This window comes from Amblyomma mixtum, chromosome 1 (genome assembly GCF_055824585.1).
Source record: "Amblyomma mixtum isolate Tamu chromosome 1, ASM5582458v1, whole genome shotgun sequence".
Taxonomy (NCBI): Eukaryota; Metazoa; Arthropoda; class Arachnida; order Ixodida; family Ixodidae; genus Amblyomma; species Amblyomma mixtum.
Genome location: NC_143012.1, coordinates 16905495 through 16925552, shown reverse-complemented (window position 1 = coordinate 16925552; position 20058 = coordinate 16905495). Strand labels below are relative to the sequence as shown.

Genomic DNA, 20058 nt, shown 5'->3' with positions numbered 1-20058 from the left:
TCATACATGCATGATACTTCGGAGCAATAGCGCAAACAGGACCACGGACAAAAGAACGAGTAGACACACACAGCGCTACTCGTTCTTTTGCCCCTGGTCCTGTTTGCGCTATTGCTCCGAAGTATGAACCAACAAGCCCGAATTTCAACGTTGTTAATGCATGATACGTTTTTAAGATTTATATTCTCTAAAGCTATTTTCTCCATACCATGCTTCCACGATACATTTCTTCCAAATGGCGAACCAATCAAATCAATACGTTACCCTTGGAAGTTCACTGTACCTTGGAGGGTGCCATTAAGGAAAGAAAAAAAATTTTGGATGCGACGTCGAACGCATGGTTGGAGTGTGCTAGAAGGGTCTCTAGCATAGTCGAACGACACATCGTCATTTAGCAATGTAATAGTGTTCTAGTTCACACGATGCGTGTCATACGCATGTATATTGTTTATGTATTCATTCATGCATGCACGATTCTTGAAAAATTTGTTTCTGATTGTAGTTCGTCGGAGAAAAACATGCTTTTCCACATTTATCACTAAATGACCAGTCAAAACACATGTAGACTCAAAAGAAAACATTCGACAGAAGTCTGTCTGGTTGGGAAATTTAATGTTAGGAGACTTACCTTCTCCTAACCTAACCTTCCTAACCTTCTCCTAACCTTCACTTACCTTCTCCTAACACAAAACACATGTAACCGAAACCGAAACTAATTGTACTCTTCAAGAAAGTTCACTCGTGGCATATAATAGATATTTCCAGAATATTATTACCCTCGTATATTTCTACTGCCTAAAGCAAAGCCATATTTTTTTTATTTATGAAGTTCACTCAATTTCTCCCTTATGCAATTTTCTTCTCGCGCGTCTACCGCGATTCAACGCCAATAGCCACCCTCCTCACGTGATGAACTTGGCGCAGTTAGCATAGTTGTTCTTTTAACCAGCTGTCCTAACTGTAACTGTACGCCTGTAAGTACGTGCGGTACGCAAGGCTATCGTGAGGATATTCATATCCCGCGCGATCACCGCAGGGTCGCAGGCTAGTAGTGGGCAGAGCTGCATCGGGGACTCCGTCACTCCGTTGAATGGAGGCGCCCCCGTAGACGGCAGGCAGTCGCTCGTTTCGGCCTTGACATCTGACGAGTAACTACTGTTCCTGTTTGCTGTGGGCTTTGTATGCCGTGCTTTTTGCATGATAGCTGAGCGAGTGCGTCTGGCAGTGCGTCGGCGTCTCTGGTCCGGGAACGGCGATCTGAAGAGAAGACGGTGACCATGATTTGGCGAACGTGCACGGTCGTGCTACTTTCCGTCGCGCTGTCGTGCGCGCTCGCCGATGCGATGCCTGAATGTGAGTCACTTTTGATCTCCACCTCAGCTGGGAACCGATCGCTCAACGACGAAGACCGTTTCTCTCTGTGCCAATGTTTTGAGAAATTTAAATATGAATCAATTGTAATGCGAAAAAGAGGCAGGTGTTTGAAATTTTTAGCGGCGCGTAACGCCTAGAGCTCCATGCGGAAGTAATTTAAGGACGATTAGCAGGCCACAACAGTGATCTAGGTGATGAGAGAAGCTGTCATGATCGCCCAAATACTACTTTTAATTATGTAGGCAGACTTTACTCGTCCATCCGTTTAAACCATGGACATATACCACAGGTTATCGTATTTAAGAGAAACTTTTCTTGGCGGCGGAAGTTTGTAGGGCGACGTAATGCGAAGCTGTGGAGGTCACTTTCTATCAGGTGATGTCACTGCTGGCCGCAGATGGTTTTCTGGAGCGCGATATCGATATGGGCGTCGGAGAGACATCACCCAGATAGCAATCGCGCGTGTACGTGTATCTGTGATTTATGAACAGTGGCCGAGTTGTGACATTTCCTCGTGACGGGCCGGCAGCGATTAGGGCGAAAGCTGCAGCTGCCGCTACTGACTGGGATTGCGAAACTCCTGCGTTGTGATCGCGCGAAGCCCCGCGCGCAGATACCGTGCGCGAAGCGCCCTTCGGTCGTATGAGCTCCAGGCACTTGCTGTCGGACGGTGTGAGCTGTCGTACTGATCGCTAGCTGACAGCCAGTCGCGAACTGAAACCATTGGACTCTCAAAGTTGCTCTAATGTGAAGTGTGGTTTTTGCGTTACTAGTTGATTTAGGAGAGTTAAATGGATGAGTGGAGTGGTTTACCTGCCAGCCTGGTAACAATCTGTCTTCCTTTCAGATTTGTGTGCACTCTTTTCGTATGAAACTCAGATGTGTTATGCAACCCTGTTTTCTTACAATGTTTGTGGTTCCCTTCTTTCGTATTCTGCAGTCTGAAAATTTGTTGTGCCTACTGTTGTATATTGTTTTAATTCAGAAAGTGATTATGCATTTTTTAATAAGCTTTTGCACAGGTTTGCCAGCTGAAAAGTTTTCACATATTTTCTTTCTGATGAGTGAACATGTTTATTTCAATATCTCGTACTTATTCAGTATTGCAGTGTATTTATTTTAATGTGAAAAACAGTCTCATTCCTGCCTATGTACTGACTGACTGCCTTTCAATAAAATGAACAAATCAGTTGGGAGCAATGTTGTGTTTGGAATAGAATTAGTAGCATGTTTCAGTTTCAATGTTTTCGCCTGTAAGCGGTCCTTTATGATATACAGAACATTGTCTTTTTAATGTTGCTGCTGTTAGTTGTAGAGGTGGTTGCAGTGAAGAAAATTCGAGTAACTATGACATAGAGGTGAGAAACAGAATAAAGAAGACAGCGCTAATACAACACTGCTTCACCTGGGAATGGTATTTGATCGGGGGGGGGATCAGACGCAGGGCCCACGTAAAGAAACCTGCAATATAAACACTGCTTCTTCACTCATTGGTATTCCAGCTCTTGAGGTAGGCTGGCTGTAGCATTGTAGTGAGTTAAAACAGCATATCAGGAATCATGTCACAGTTCTTCGCATGACACAGGGCGTATACTGATCAATGACATTATAACCATGAGTCAGCTTTCAACTGAAGCCAAAACAAGTGCGAGAAGAAATTCAATTAGAAATTATTTAGCTTTTGTAGGCGACTACCGCGTGGTAATCTGTGTGTGCTAATGTCTTACGCATCTTTACAAATAAGAGAGCATGCAGCCATAAATTTGGTGTCTATACTCTTTTAATCTAAACCAACTATAGGCTCCATGGTGACGCAGAGAATGCTGGCAGCATGATCCGCTATACGCACACAATGAAGACAAAGAAAAGTGGTGTAGTGCAACCCAAAACGAAAATGCCTCCCACTGTACCTTACTGACTGATGATCGTAGAGAGTATAGTGCCTTACATTTCGATTCGGACACCAGCGCCACTTGTGCTTTGGTGGCCAAACTTCTTAGCGGATCACTCACCATTGCCATCACCTCATATCGTGTGCCGCACACACATACGAGCTCCCCAGCCTGTCGAAATTAGCCAAACTGCACCAAATTAGCAAGAGTTTCATGCCATAGAATAGTGCATATGTTTCGTGGGGTCAGTCTGGGTGTCCGAATTACCTTTCCAAATTAGGGGGGGTCGAATCAATGAGGTTTTACCGTACACCGTTGGAAGACAAAAAATTCTACCTCTCAGTGTAAAAGATGACAGTTATGGTTGTGCATCATAATTATTCTTTAATAGTAATGTGTTCTCATCCTCCATTAGTTCCTGGCCATTTTGTGCTTAGTTCTGCTTCCAGTGGTAATTTGGCCTCTCGCATTTCAGATTTTTTCAACGCGCTCTGCAAGAACCAGTCGGCAGTGCTCAACGTCCATGATGCAGCCCTCGTGCGGCTCAACGAGTCCCAGGACCACTGCCGCGTCCGAGTCCACTTTGCCGCCGGTCTTCTGGCCACCGTGTCTTCACTGAACCTGACGTCATCGCCCAACTGCACCGAAAACTACCTCCGCTTAACTACTGGCAGCAATGAGACTGTGGGAGGGCCTTTCTGCGGGTATCAGGCAGACCGTCGCGAGGCCACACCGGCTCTGCAGATCACATTCTTCGCACCGCCAGAAAACAGCTCCATCATGCTTGAAGTCAATGCCACATCGCCAGAGAGCAACTTCACGTTGGTGCTTACAGCATTTACCAATGGTGAGTGTGTGTGCAACAGTGAAGGAGTACGGTAAGATGCAATTTCAACGTAATGACTGAAGGCAGGGGTTCTAACTGAAGGAAGGGGTTCTGAAATTGGGTTCCATAAAACCCTTGAGTTCACTGGAGTGCTCTTTGGGTTCCCCGAGCACTGAAATCCATGCATGCCTTAACCCCCACCTTATTTTCTGACTAGTTGTATATTTTTGGCTTGTCGCAGACAGTTTCAATGTGCAGACAGACATTGCCATCGAGTGTGGTCATTTTTCTGACAGACTGTGTGTTTGCATCCTCTTCTTTGTTTGAGTGTGCCTACATATGACATGCATGATACTTTTTCCTTATTGCAGCAAGTAGTGATGGCAGCTGCCCCAGCTCTAAGCACGAGTGCGTCAACAAGCGCTGCATCGCCTCAGACATTTTCTGCGATGGCCACAACCACTGTGGTGGAACACAGATTCCCTTGCCCGAACAATGCCCCAGTGAGTGCTCTTCCAGTAGCCTTTTACTCTTTGTTGCGTTGCACAATCGAGGTTTTTCAGCAGTTATTAGCTGCTGGAGAAAGGGTGCAATAGACTGTGGTTAAACTTGCAAGTGGTCAAAATTTCATGACAGTTCTGGCTGCTTTTCACTGTTTGTCATTATATATTACTTCTTTGACTCGCACATATTAAGTTTTCACCAAGAGCTTGTGACGTTGAGTGACCTGGCACTGCCCATGTACCATTTCCGCTTTTAGATTTCATGCTATTTACCAAGGTATCGCCACCGACTGTTTTGCGGCATTTCGTTTAATTATAGAAGACTTCCACTGAGACAAACTTTTTAACATGATGATCATAAGAATGTTTGATTGGTTTTTCACAGACTCAACGTTATGGTTGTATCTTCTCAGTTTAGACAAACTTGCGCAGTTATCATGACCCAGAGCGGGTCCGCTGAGTGGTACTCCAAGTTGTACTTGGAGCACTCTTAAAACTAGAGGTAAGGCAACACTGAGGCACCTTTCTAGCTTAGGGGTCATCACCGTCATACATCTTCAGCAAGAGCTCGTGTTCACGTGCTGGATAATGTGCACATTGTAGAGTTAAGTTCTCATTTTGAGGGCTCTCTAGACCTTGGAGTGGATCACTGATGAATCCGCTATCTGTGGAAGTAATCTAATGTAGTTATCTAGCACAGTCTGTGGATTTAATCTAGCTGAGTCTGGAACTGTATGCTTACAAGGGTAGAGGGATGGAGTACATCTCTTTATGTTATTGCCGGTCATTGTCTTCCTTCTGAATTGGATCGGTTTGGTTTATGGGGGTTTAACGTCCCAAAGCGACTCAGGCTGTGAGGGACGGCGTAGTGGAGGGCTCTGGAAATTTCGACCACTTCGGGTTTTTTAACGTGCACTGACATCGCACAGTACACAGGCCTCTAGAATTTCGCCTCCTCGTGAATTGTTGAAATCTCAGAATAGTTGATGCCTTGACTATTCACCGACATGTACTGATGAGTGCTCACCCTCCATCTGCGCAGGTCCCGTGACGTTTGAATCCACCTTATGGGCCATTGGAACCATCGTCTTCGGCGTGGTCTCACTTCTGCTACTGTTGCCCTGCTTTGTGTGGACTGCACTGAGGGGAGGGCAGATCCAAGTGACTACGCTGGTCCTTCCCGGCGCCATGTGCATTCCCAGCAAGAACGGCAGCGACAACGGCGCCGCTGCTTCGGCCACAGCCGCCACCTCTCCGACTCAGGAGGCGCCTTCTGTGAACGATGCGCCTTCTTTGGACCACCAACTGTCGGTGGAGTGTGCACCAACTACGAGTGACAAGGCACGCCTCGTGACATCCTGAGGACACACCCATCATGTACCCGATGGCACTTATGCGTCCTCAGGCTAGCTCCTAGTGCTTTCTGACGATATGCACAGCGGTACCACGTTCATCTCACGTGACTGCTGTTCTACACTGACCATGTTCCATCTTTCAAGTACTTTCCAGCCATGCGAAGCAGACCGCCTCTTCACTGAAGGCTACTAGGAACGGGACAGTCTAACGCTTCGTGCAAGGTTGGCCCGTGTTCACCTTACAGCCGTTACCTTAGTTATATTCTTGAGGTATCATAATTACTGTTATGTCTCATGAGGAAACCTACTTCTTTTACCGAACTGTCGCAAAGCTAATACCTTTGGGGCAATATCTCATTCTACAAGCAGTGGCCTAAAATACCATGTGATTGTTATTCGCTAATGCCTGAAGTGTCCTAGACACAGAATTTCGATTGAGAAATGTGCAAGTTCGAGCACCGTTCTGTTTGAATACATTTCTTGATGGACTCTTTATTGTGACAGTGATATACTTGAATGAAGTACTCATTTTGTACTGGAAGCAGTTACTATGGTTAATTTAGAAATAGTTACTGATCAAAGTGACTATGAAACTGAAGTTGATATCAGTGCTATTTGACAAAAAATTTGGTAAATATGTACCATACACAAGGTGTTTGCTTAGGTTTTTAACTGGTACATTTTCTTGTGAAAACAAAAATGCAAGAAAAAGTGGTTAAATGCCTAGAAAATAACCTCTGTGAGATGTGAAAGACAATGGGTGAATGCCAGACTTTCGAAACTCAATCATTGACTTTTAGTTCTTGTGTAGGCTCCTCTTTCCTGAATATTTTATGGATGCTGTTTAGCTACAAGCCCAGTTGCTGGAATTCCTATTGAGGTAAAACTTGAGATGGATGCTCCTTTTTTTGCTGTCTTGTCCTGTAACTACCTGTTGTGACTCGCAAGACCTTTGTGACTATTCATGTTGCTGCAGAGGCACATGGGCACCTTTCATCTGAGCTGTGTTTTCGCTGGCTCACTTCCTACTGCTGTTGTTGAATGACAGTAGTGTGGTGACAGTCACATACTGCTAATGAGCTTGTGATATTTCGGCATGTGGTTGAGGCTTTGCACGGCTCTCAAAGACTCTGGTATGCTTGTATAGTAGTGGTGCTAGGTTATATTTCTTCAAGTTGCTCGACTTGCAAGAGTAAGGACGAACTGAGGTTTGGCACATCAACAATGTGAAAGCATAGCTTTAAAGTTGTCGACATCCTGTCCTGTTTGTCTATGTGAGGTGATCGAAAAACTATCACTGTCTTGTACTATTAGCTGTTTATCACTGACTGTCTGTGCCTTGGAGGATATATAGTCTCACATGGGAAGCTGTTCGACATGAAAGAGCCAAAAAGGAACTTGTGTTGAATTTTGTCAACTTTAACAGGGACATTGCAGGAAATGCGTGCAGAAGATTCCAGGCATAAAATCCCGAACTCAGGACAATCAATCCTCAGCTTGATGTCCTGTTTTGAGGGTATGCTCCGCAGTGGATCTTTCTGTGTTCGTTTTGAGCTCCATTATCAGGCCCACTTGTGGAAGTTTGCCTCAAGACCTGTGAGATTACAAACCATCAAATTGTAAGAGCTGGAACACGAGACAATACAACTCATCCATCTCTGTAGATGATGTAGTGCCTTGACTGTTTTTTAGCTTCTAATTTATGAGTCTCAGTGAATGGAATGCCTGTTCGGCTCACATCTATTTCTTTGCATCATAGAGGGACCACAGTGCTAACATTTCATGCGTGCATCTGTTGTTCGGCTGGCTGTGTGCACGCAAGATTGTAGTACATGAACTGAAAGACCCAAGAGTAACGTGCGATGCAATGTGTAGTGGCCTCGAGAGCTGCCTCTTATTTTTGTGTATCTCAAGGCTTGAGTTCATCATTCGTTATTATTTTGATCACAAAAGATGAGTCCCCACGTGATGAGTCCCCACTAAACGTCAGCCTATAGAAAATGTTCTTTTGTTGATTTGACTAGTCCATCTCGTATCTACTGAACGCATACAAAATCTGGCAAAATGCGCTGTTAACTTTGATGCTGTATATCAACAAATGAATGCAAACATTGAGTGGAGTGCCTGCCTCCTTTAAATGCATTTAATTTAGAATGTCTGATACCGGTGTCTAGAGTGAAATAAAGAGTGCCGTTCGATATCTTTTCTTGTTAGGAGTAAGTATACTACAACTACCATTATCAATTCTTAACTTTATCAGTTGTAGCCTGAATGTATACTCTTAGTAGTATTTTATCTGGACACCTGTTTTGACTTTGCAGTGTTCCTGTAATGGTTTGTTTTTGTCCCTGCTGCTCTGCATCATTGTAGGAATAGGACAGTTAAGTGCAAAAATATTTATAAGGTGTTGTTAACTACTGATGTGTGTAGCCAGTGATTTGTAACATTTTCTAGGTCCTTGTACTCCCAGCCGCCTTTTGTTTACCTATTCATTGTCTGACAAAGCAGGAAAAAAAAAAGCACATTATAGATAAGTTTTTAGTGCGAGCATCACATTTTTGTTACGAGTGGAAGTTTTTCAGCACTAGCAGAATGAAATAACTGTGCTTTGACTTGCCTCACTTGTTTCTGGTTTATGCACTGAAGCAATTCATGAGCTTTTAAAATTTTTTGCTTGTGTGTAAAATGCTTGAAATGTTTTCAAGGATTGAAGAAACCCAGGGGTCACGTTTGTTGAGGTTACACCAGCGTGTATGCGGCAAGATCATTTGTGCTTAGTATGAAAGAAGCGCAGTATGTGAATGAGTTATGTCTTTATGCAGTGTAAAATTACACTAATATATTAGTTTGCTTAGAGTAGCGTTAAAGGTCTTTCATTTATTGCATGAACATTTTGAATCTTTAGTGCAGTTGCTAAAAAGCTATGCCATTCATCATAAAATTCATAGTTTATGTTTGCTATGCTAAGTGTTGAAATATTTTGATCACTGAGAACTTTATCGGGCTCATCATCCTAGAATGTCTAACAAATCACTATGGGTAGGATGTTTAACTCAAGTTTTTGTGTGTTTGTGTAATTAAAACATTCAGAATACTGTGGAAAGGTTAGTGCAGGAGCATTTCATGTGTTTAAAGATGAATTTGGTGCTGTAAAGAAAGACAAGTGACAAATTGCTATGGCCGTGGGTACCCATAAGTTTTCTGAAGCAGAGTTAAGATGCCACCAGCATCTAGTTATAAAGCATGCAGTCACTGCATTATAATAAAACAGTGTTTATTTATTTACATGCAGTTGCTAGTGTGCGTGAAAGCACTTTCATACGTGCTAGCACCATGGTTATAGCTTGTTCATTAGCTCACCGCTGTAACGAGGAAAACCTGGTGCATTATGCTGGGGTGGCATTTTTGTTTTTTAGAGCATCATAACTGTCATGCTCACACCCTCTTGGGGCTGTATTCTCAAACAGAGGCCTTCTGGCAATGCTCCTATTTTGTCATGATATAACACATAGAACAATACATCACTGTAAAGAAGGTCATCTTTGTGTTTGGAAGTTTTCATTGCCACATTCTCTCGAGCATATTTGGCTGCGCGTTTTGAGACCATGTTCTGCCCTAAAATAGAATATGAAGGCTGATTTAGGTGTGCTAAATGTGCCTTGGAAATTTCTAGAGCACCACCCTATTTGACACGACCAATGTGGCAGCTATGCTTATTCAACTGACAGACCGGTGCTTTGCTTCAGTGAAAGAAGCCAGGGACAGTTTTGTTCATCTCTTTTCTCTTGACATCTACATGTGACGCCCTCCCCCAAAATATTTACCTACATGTACTTGAGTTGTTACGTGCAATAGGCATATGGTATTCCTGAAAATGGATAGTATTTCACTTTTAACTCCTGCAAGTGGGGTGTCATGTGACACTCTTTCCGATCGCAACAGTGCATATAAAAATTGCTTCTGTTTAAGCCAGTCTTACTCTAATGCCTTGTGCCTTTCAGTTTCTTTAATCCAAGATATCAGTCCTCCTGGTTTGAAACTTGCAGGCTATTTAATCCTAAAAGATCATCAGTATGCCTGGAAAGACACTAACCTTAAGAGCTCGGAGGGTAATGAGCCGTTTTGCAGCTACTCTTGGTTGTTGTTACTGCATTAAGGCTTAATTTTTAATAAAAATAATTGGGAAGTAAAGCAACAGATTCCCTTCTGGTCACTGAATGCTGTGTTGATCAGCTTGTCCTCTCAAAAGAAGTACTGTATTTGAGTGACCTTTTTGATTCCATGGTGTGTTGTGGGCTACATTATGTTTTCTAATCGCATGCCTATGTCTCTTACACTCAGCTGGGAGGTTGTAAATTGTTGCATGCTCTTGTATTTGTATGAAACAGATGGGGAAAACTTTCAGTGCGTGGGCAGAGAGCTTAAAGTCATTCTTTTTCTGGATTTCCATTTGGTGAACCTTCCCGACTGCTTGCTGGAGTTCAAACTAGCCTATGTCTCTTACACTCAGCTGGGAGGTTGTAAATTGTTGCATGCTCTTGTATTTGTATGAAACAGATGGGGAAAACTTTCAGTGCGTGGGCAGAGAGCTTAAAGTCATTCTTTTTCTGGATTTCCATTTGGTGAACCTTCCCGACTGGTTGCTGGAGTTCAAACTAGCTATTTTTCTGGCTGTTGTCTCTGAAATGTGAAGGTCGGTAGGTGAGGATCAATGTCTAATTGGATTGTTATGGCTGTTCCACTTGTTTCCTTACATGAGCCCCATTAGTTCAATGTGGTGCTCGAGTATAGTTATGACTGGACACAGTCTCTGTTAGCCTCCCTGCCTTTCAGTCCTCTACTTTGTCGCTATCATCCAGTTAATATTGTTGGAAATGAACAGTTCTTGCTTAATCCTGAACCAGATTTAATTCAGCAATCCAGCTACTAGTGACATGGTTTTGTAATAAGATGTAATGAAAGTACTACTGTTCACCATCAACATGTATATATATGACTTCGTTGTCCAAGTGGCAAGCTTATGTTTGCAATGAATGGTTTGGTCTTTAGCATGTGCTCCATTTTAGTTATTTATCCCATGTATAACTGCTGCATGGTGTAGCTTTTGTTTGAACCATCAAATTGGCCTGGTGTACTATCCACAAAAAAATAATTCTGCAAGGATCTGGTAAAACGCAATTGTTGTTTCCATGTCTGAGGCTTCTTTACAGTTCAGTTTAAAACTCCCATCACAGGGAGTTGATGTCCTGTGCAGAAGAAAAAACAAATTGTGAGCACCTATTAAAGCGAATATTGTTTCCATATTTTAGGCTTTGTTAATACTCTAAAGAAAGATGGTTTCTAACCAGCATCTCCAAAGAAATCTTCCAGAAACAGTGACAGTGGATTGTGATATTTGGGCTTCTTGAGAGGTGGCCTGCTTGTTCACAGGCAGACTGCTTTTGTTTTGTGTTGTTTGCGCTGTGCATGTTGGGTTGACTGTATCCACTTTTATTTTATTGTGGCATAATGTACTGATTGTGTAGGAGCACCCAGTTCTTCACATGATCACCACCAAGTGCATCACCCTAGAAGGAAGGTGTCCTGGCATTGTGGGGCACCTGTTAGCCCAAAAACACTGAAGCAGCTGCAGTCTTCGTGCTTTCACTACATTTTCAAGCCTGCCAGTGTATAAAATATACATACAAGCGCAGCCCAATAAGAGATATGCAGTCTGCTTTTGAGAACCCTTGCCTTTCGATGCTACCCTGTATGTGTTGTGTCAAGCACTTGCCTGTGGTTATATTTCGGTGACCTCTTTTCCCAACGCAGTCTCCAATACGTGCAGTCTTCACCAGTAGTATATAGACCACTTTACAATAAACAAAAAATCTAGGCAGTGTACAGTGGAAATGCGCAGCTGCCTTTTTTTAAAAGCCTTCAAGCAGAGAAGTATCATTGCTAGCGTTCCTTGTGCAGACAAATAGTAAGTGGCAAGTGGCCGGCATACTTTTGATGAAGACTGTATTGTGTTTGTGGTAGATTTATGGTCAGTCTAGTTAGGTGTGGCATAGTCATGAAAATCGAGAGCAATTTGACACTTTTAGATTTTGAAACGGCATGTTTCTCACACACTCGACAATCATGCTATTGTAGTGGTCTTTCTCGTGAAAGGTGCAAACACTGATAGGAAAAAAAAAATAGGAGAGATGAGGCATCGTAGCATATATGTTCAGTATTCATAACTGGCTCTCGTGTAACACCTAAGGAGTTTGCATTATTTAAAGGTAGCGACTTAGAAATGTTATGTTCAGTTTTAAATAAGGTATTTTGAAATTCGGCTATTTTTCATTCAGCACATAACAGGTTAAATAATTATTCTGCAAGAATTTTTATTCCAAGTTTCAGTGAATGATGAGGTACTTCCAGCAATTTTCTAATTTCACTGAAGACAAAGCAATTTAAAGAAATGTATGCATAATATGCAGCCATTACTGGGCCTGCTGACTAGACAGACCAGTTTACATGGAGCGCTATTTGGCATGTTTTGCAGACTGGGATTTATTTGGCTTCAAGGCCTAGCCGAATTCAAGAGGAAGAAATGGGCTTGGGCAGAGCACGTAATGCGGAGGCAAGATAACTGCTGGTCCTTAATGGTAACGGAGTGGATTCCAAGAGAAGGCAAGTGTAGCAGTTGTTGGCAGAAAGTTAGGTGGGCGGATGAGATTGAGAGGTTTGCGGGGATACGGTGGCCGCAACTGGCAAAGGACAGGGTTAAATGGAGAGACACGAAAGAGGCCTTTGCCCTGCTGTGGGTGTAGTCAGGCTGATGATGATGCTGACTGTGATGCATTAGAATTGTTGATGCAACGATATATTTATATTTTTCGAAGGAATGCCTAAAGAATGTGACCTGATAAGTGCATGTTTTGGATGTGTTTTCCTATAGTGAAGCGATTGTGAATGTAAATTTTTACTTCATTTTGTAAGGACTGTTGCTGGCTTTTGTGCTTCAGCATTTCTTTTATTGCTTGTTATGAAATGTGAAACAAATAAATATTTTGTATTACACTTTACTGCAGTGATCCAGCTCCTTGTGTGCAGTTGTTCTCTGGTCATCGCAGCTTGGAGGAGCTATGCCTTTTGTACTTGCATGCCCATTTTGGGTTGTATCCCCCTTCAGGTTCGTAGTGTGTAAGACAACACAGTTCCCTTTGGAGTTTATGGAAGCTGTGGAGCTGCATTATCCTTTCATGTTTACATCCCTTTTGGATTCGCTGCTCAAGCAGTTTTTTTTTTTTTTTTCAGGCCAAAAATTAAGTTACACCGTCTACCTATTCTTGCGCTTGGTTCAACATGGATTGAGGCAGCTTCCTTAGAAAACTAGGACTTGCGTATTGCTAATCTTGTTAACAAGCTTGCCAAATGCATAAATATGTTATATAAGGTATGATTTTTGCTGCCACTTAGTATCGGATTTTACACCGCACTATTTGTAAGCACTTTCTATTGTCACTTGGTGTGGGGTGCAAGTCATTTTCAAATGCGAATACGTTGCGCAAAATACAGAAAATAGCCATCTGTATCATTGCAAATGTTCCGTTTTTTTTGCTCATACCCAATCTGTTTTTCGTTGCTAAACCGTACTCTATTACACGTTGTTAAATCAGTGATATAGAAAAAGCCTAAGAAATCTCGATTCCTTTTTTGGCGATATGGCTAACCTGCACAACCAAGAAATAAATATTCCATAACGCGAAAGAGTGGCAGCTAGTATGTGCCATCATTTAGGATGAACCATGGTCGTCGAATGCTTTGCTTTCTAATCCCTAAATTTCTTAATTCACACAGTGAGTCTTGAAGACCTGGCAACGAGCTTGATTTGTTGTGTAGGCCTGAAGAGATATATTTTTTTTTCTTTAAATGTTTATGTAGTCTTATTCTGGGTATCATTTCAATGAATGTAATTTGATTCCTGAAAGAAAGAAGTTATGCCAGAATATCTAGCTAAGAATACTAGATTACTTTTTTTTTTGCCTGCACTATGTACAGACTTTTCATTTCCACTTTTTCAGGTGGGAAGGGGCTTCACTCGTTTGTCAAGCCAATTTTAGGCTTTTTGGGTGCTCCCCTTACATCACGCATGGTGTTGGAATAAAGATATTTGTAATTACATCAGGCGTCACTGGCGTTCTTGCTTTTTGGGCGAGCCTGATTTTGACTTTGAACCTTTAGAGTCACTGGCACTCCTTTCTTCGGCGGCAGTGGTTTCCATTTCTGATCCTTGTGCCTCTCTGGCTTTTGGTTTTGGCTGCATCTCACCGGTGGTCTTGCTTTCCGGATTGCTGCCTTTTGTTTTTGCCACCTTTGGTTCACTGCTGCTCTTGGTTGCCTCCGGTTTTGACGTCGCTGCCTCTTCCTTGATGTTTGGCTGCTTGCCGGGCATCGTTCCTTGTACACTGACGTTGCTTTGAGGCATTGCCTCTTCCTGTGTGCTGGTGATGCCCACGCTCTCGTACACTTCCACCGTTAGCGCCTGCAACGCCTGCGTACGACACGTGATTAACCGAACTGTACAGATCTCGCTAGTACTGCTACAGCTTTTCGGATTCTGGCAGACGAGAAGGTGTATTCATGACAAATATAGAAGTTGGCCTGTGTTGATGTATCCGGATACTGCATTCTAATCACAGAAACGCTGACCCTCTCATCGAAAATAGAGCTTTTGTAAGCTACAAAAAGAAAAAGCAAAATAGAGACGTCACCATCACTGGCTGATTTCGCAAGTAAAGCGTATGTGTCAACACAGATATTTGGGTGCGGATCCCTAACGGTGGCAACCAATCTTTTTTTGTTGAGGATGTTCCGAGTTTGAATTGACTGGTGGGAAGATTTTTATATCCAATTTTCTTCCTGCTAAATCAGTCTTTCGCTGCCACACAGAGGTGAACGTAGCCATAGCTATGAACTGCTTCGTCATTGCCACGTGCACTCACCCGCTGGTTGCTGCTCATCATTATTGTCGAACGCCACACTTGCCTCATCAGCCTCTCCTCAGCGGCAACCACTTCCTTTCTCTCGTGTTCCTCTATAGTTGGCTATAAAATACCAAGCGACCGAGTAAACCACGTTCTTTAGTCTTGGACTCTTGTCTGAGTTGTGTCTGGCCTGGCTTGGCTGCCGGCCCGTTTGCAACAGCCAGAAAGCCAGAGAATACTTGTAACATCACTTGTAACAGAGACACTTACCATCTGCAGTGGGACATAAGACTTGTGGAAGAGTGGTGCGCAAACTGGCTAATGTCTTTAAAAGTTAATAAAACAATGCTAGTATCATTTCATCGTCATAAATCGTATCCTACGCCTAATTACACCTTTCGCAGTTCCATGATATCACACGCATGTTCATATAAATATTTAGGTGTTCGCCTAACACAGGATTTCTCTTGGACCACCCACATAATGAACATAACCAACGAAGCTAACCGTGTTCTTAGTTATCTAAAGCGTAACTTGCGTTTGGCACCTGCTTCCGTAAAACTGTCTGCCTATTCAACTCTTGTCCATCCTAAACTTGAATATTCATGCTCAATCTGGGACCCCCAACAAATTAACCTAGCCAAAACCCTTGAGTACGTCCAGAGCCGCGCGATAAGATTCGTATATTCTGATTATTCATATCATACGAGCGTAACAGCATTGAAAACAAAAGCTAACCTCCTCAGCCTTGGACCCCGTCGAAAAATAGCCAGACTCTGCCTTTTCCACAGGTTTTATCATTTGCATCAGTCATCCGAAAGCTGTTCATACATCTCGAGCATCCACCTCTGCGCACCTGAAATCATTCTTCGCCCAGACCGCAAGAGATTGGAATGACCTGCCCGCTGAAGCTTTCATCCATCCTGGCCTGGAATACTTCAAATCATTCATCACTGATTTATTTAAATGATATGTATGCCCATCCCTCATGTAATGCCCCTAGTGGGCCTTTGAGGTACTAATAAATAAATAACAAATATTTGCTGAGAACAATAATTGGATGGAGTTGTTCTTGTGGTGAAGAACAGCGCTTACACGATACAGAGGTGAGAGTGGGAGTTGTCTTCAGTGTCCGGTGGTACAGTTGATGTTGCCGCAGCAACCGCCAGGGAAATACGTCTGGCCCTGCTTGCTCTTCCTCAAGTGCACTTTGGGAGGTTTTCAAGAAGTCTACTTCTTTTAATCTGTTGCTTCATTGTTTCGGAACGACTTATGTTGCGTGCAATAGCACGGTTCTCGAAGTGTGCGGATACCGCACTCTCGGGCATGGCATCTTCTTTGCATCGGCGAGGCCCGGCATTGCAGGTGGCTGCTTGCATCATGCGCTCAACCCATTCAATGGCGCTAGCACCACAAAATGGCAAATGTTGTGACGTAGGTGGTCACAGTCGGGGACAAAAGTCTCCGGACCACGTGTTCCTCTAACGAAGCCGATAGCTCTGCTATCAGTCGGCGGCTAGAGACCACACTTGTGGAGGTAAAAGTTAATTTTTTGTTCTTTCATCTCCACAAGTGCGGTCTCCAGCCGCTATCTGATAGTAGAGCTACAAGCTTCGTTTTAGGAACACATGGTCCGGAGACTTTTGTCCCTGACTGTACCCCATAGGTTGGGCAATGTGATAACAAAACAACAAATATTGCATCTACGTGTCCAAGTGAAGCTCACACGTATATGCAGTATATAGATTCCTGTAAAGGACTTTATGTTAAAGGGCTTTATGCATGTTAGCTGACTTAATACCACTGCAGAGTACAGTGAGCTCAAGGGGCTGCGATGTTACACCGGTTACAGTTTCGCATCCTGAAGGTCACGTTCTTATGAAGAGGTTCTCTGTATAGTCGTACTAAACAAGCCAGATGCAATCCTATTAAACCATACGGAGGAAGCCTGAAAGTGCCTTCGAGTGGTGTTCGGAATTCATAGTATTCACTCACTCTACGTTCACACTCAATCATGCACCATTAGGAGGCACAACTATATCTCAGTTACACATAGATTGAATGCAATGTGACGGGTACCATACAGTGGAGCCCAAGGATAGAGTAGCTTCCACGGTGCAGGTCGGAGCAGGAGATAAGCGGATTGAGGAAACGCGCTTTTATCGCTGTGCATTTCTGGTCTGGTGGGCAGTATGACGTTGATACCATAGAGTTTCTCAAATTGCCTAGCAGGATAGCAGGCACAACTGTCTCACTTTCTGAAACAGCATTTCATCTACCGCTGGAATGCTGGGAAGACAAGGTTTATTATTTGGCTTGGCTTATATTGAGTGGAAGCGGGGATTCTGCCACTGAATCAGCAGCTACACCCCGATGCTCTCCTCTGCGCCTATGTTAAATTATTTTAATAGTGCGCTTTTCACTTCAATAAATTGAACACAAGTGTTAAGCTGATGTGGAAACTTTCACAGAATTTTTTCAAGGTTTGCCGCGATAAAACACGTATTGTTATAGCTGAATCCATGTTTCATGCTCAACATACTCATGCCAAATACGAAACCTCATCTTCCCGGCATTTCTGTGCCTCTCCATGGTGGATGAAGTGCAGCGCCATCTGCTTTCCCTCTAGGTGACAATCCTAGAATATATAATCTGTTGATCACTCTTGCATAGAACTTTCAGCTATGCTTTCAGATTAGCCTTATGCATGCATAATCACGTAGACACATGATTGTAATCATCATCCGTATTCTAGAGAACCTCGAAAACAACCTTAGTGCTCCTTTGTCGTGAAGTTCTATTTTCTGCATTACTAGCGTGTTGGAAGGCAAAGCGGTAGCGGTAGCAGGGTGCAAACACCAACTATACATAGTTTGCATTCTGCACGCGTGGTTGTAGTGGCTGAAACAGAGCGCTACCGAAGAATCACACTTAGCACGCAACTGGGGTTGCAAGCCAGCGGACACGTGCAAAATCCCTGCAAAAAAATACATAAAGAAAGCATCTGATGTCCTATCCCTATACTCTCCTAGCAACCTCCCTGAAAGCAAGATGAAGCCTTCCCTTAATGCACAGGTTCGGGTGTCCACCTTTTCTAAAAATTCTAATTTCCTTTTCTATAAAAAAAAATTTTCAAATCATTACGGCAATCATTTCCTTGGCTGATAGCTAAATTAGCTTCAACAATTCAGCTTTTCATTGACCTGTTACATTTCCATGTAACTCCATGTTACACTTTCCATGTAGTTTTCAACTGCGGTCACAATGGTGGTCACCGTTTCATCAACATTTTACCTTTCGTTTTGACGTGTTCTCTTCGAAATTTGCATGACTATTTTTGGGCTGGATTGACATTACAGCATTTATTATTCATACCATAATAGCCAAACTGACAAGTTTTCTGTTGCCAAGTTCCCACGAAACAAGTGAAAAAAACTTAAAAATTTCAGGCCATACTTTGAGCCGAGAACGGTTAGTGGAGATTAGCTAGCGAGCAGGCTAGGAGTGAATAGTATAGAAGGCAAACTTAATTCTGTGATTAGATAATGTGAATCCACACCACACAATTTGAAACCAATTAATGTATCTTGCATTAAATTATAGTCTTTTACTAGGTTTGCACCTATATATCTTTAATTCATTGCATAGAATTTTCTACCATGCCTAACTGGTTATTCAACATGCAATTCAGATATGTGATTAGTTTAGTAAATGCCTGCATTTACTGCTGGATAGTGGATGTGAATGTACATCAGAGCTGTACCAGTCATATCCTGCAAATATAGATGTGATTAGGTGACAACAATAACTGTCAGAAAATAGAGTGCTTGATAACGTCGATCCTCTCTGTACAGGCGTCTCTAATCAGTATTAACACGATAACATTAAGGATCTCGTGTCGCAGAAAATCTGGCATTGTCAGCGCCGTTGAATGTGGCGAAAAATCCAGGAAAAATTTCGAGGGAAGCAACCTAGGAGGCAGATGGGCCACCTAGGTCACGTGAACTTGTGGTGTCATCAAAACCTGCCCGCTGGATTTTGAGCAAACTGCCCACCATGACAGGCGACAGTTAAATGATTGGCCGCTCTGGAAGCGCAACCTGGGTTGCACAAGGCCTACTGGTGGCAGCACCCGCCATCGCAGCTAGGGCAGGGGCGCATCGCTTAACCGCTGCACCACTGTGCCAGGAGTGGTATGAGGGCTGCCAGGAATCTATGAACGTAAAGTAGAAAATGACCAAATCTGCATATATGGGAATTATCCCCTTACGCTGTCACGTCATACCCTTACGCTGTCACGTCATACTTAAGGTGGAGCTGAAGTGTCCTCTCCAATGTTTTTACTCCTTTTCAACTAACAAGAACATGGATGCCAAACTAGATTAGCAGCACAACCTAATTATAATGATGCCACCCCATGGATACGCATGATTTCAGCCATTCTTCATCAATGTGTTGGGCATATTTCACTTTCTCTCCTAGTGTAATGCTTTTTGCTTGCGCGTCACATGAGGTTGTGGTAGAAAGACTCACTTTTGTCAATAAAATAAAGTGATGAGCACTATCAATGTGTCTTATTGGTGAGCAGACAGAGAAAAAGAATGGAAACAATGGCCCAGGAACTTTGAAGAGCTATTCGGCTAATGATATTTAAAATTAAAAACATATATAGTTGTAATTGATAATTATAGGATAATTATATAAGATTAAACAGTTTTACAGTTCACACTGCAGTGATCCCCAATAGTGATAAAATAACTTGCCCAGTCTGCACTTGTGCTTCACCAAATTTCTTCTACACAGTGCTCTTTCCTTGCTCTCCAATCCAAGCACAGCTGTGCCGTCACCAGTTTTGTTTAGTGCCTTGGGGCACGTAGAGGAGATGAAGCGCATGAATGGGAATAGGTTTGTAGAAAGAAGCAAAAACTGCTGCTCAAACATGATGCGAAGATTGCCTTTTTAGGGTGCATTAAACATGGCTATAGCGTCCTCCTTTGGCAACGTCAAGACAACATATGTACAGAAACATTCCTGCACATCTTCTACATTGTTGTATTCATAATCATGTTTCATAATTGTAACATGAATGTATAACATTCCTTGAAAAGTTCAGCAATCCTGAGCAAGCATGGAGGCCTGCCAGTTGGTTAG

General features: G+C 42.9%; 1 protein-coding gene across 2 annotated transcripts in view; it reads left to right on the top strand.

Moving 5' to 3' along the window:
* Positions 1-871: 871 nt before the first annotated feature.
* LOC149365577 (uncharacterized) overlaps positions 872-20058 on the top strand; it is a 40104-nt gene continuing 20917 nt past the window's right edge. Inside the window, exons 1-4 of one of the 2 annotated variants that reach the window (XR_016283000.1) lie at positions 872-1353; positions 3742-4113; positions 4464-4595; positions 5638-7229. Coding sequence is in view for 1 of the 2 variants with exons in the window: in XM_089544363.1 (XP_089400489.1) it covers positions 1278-1353; positions 3742-4113; positions 4464-4595; positions 5638-5957 (900 nt within the window). In the remaining variant the exon portion in view is untranslated. Of the gene's footprint in view, positions 1354-3741; positions 4114-4463; positions 4596-5637; positions 13006-20058 lie in introns of those variants that run through there. The other variant, XM_089544363.1, reaches the window with a different exon arrangement.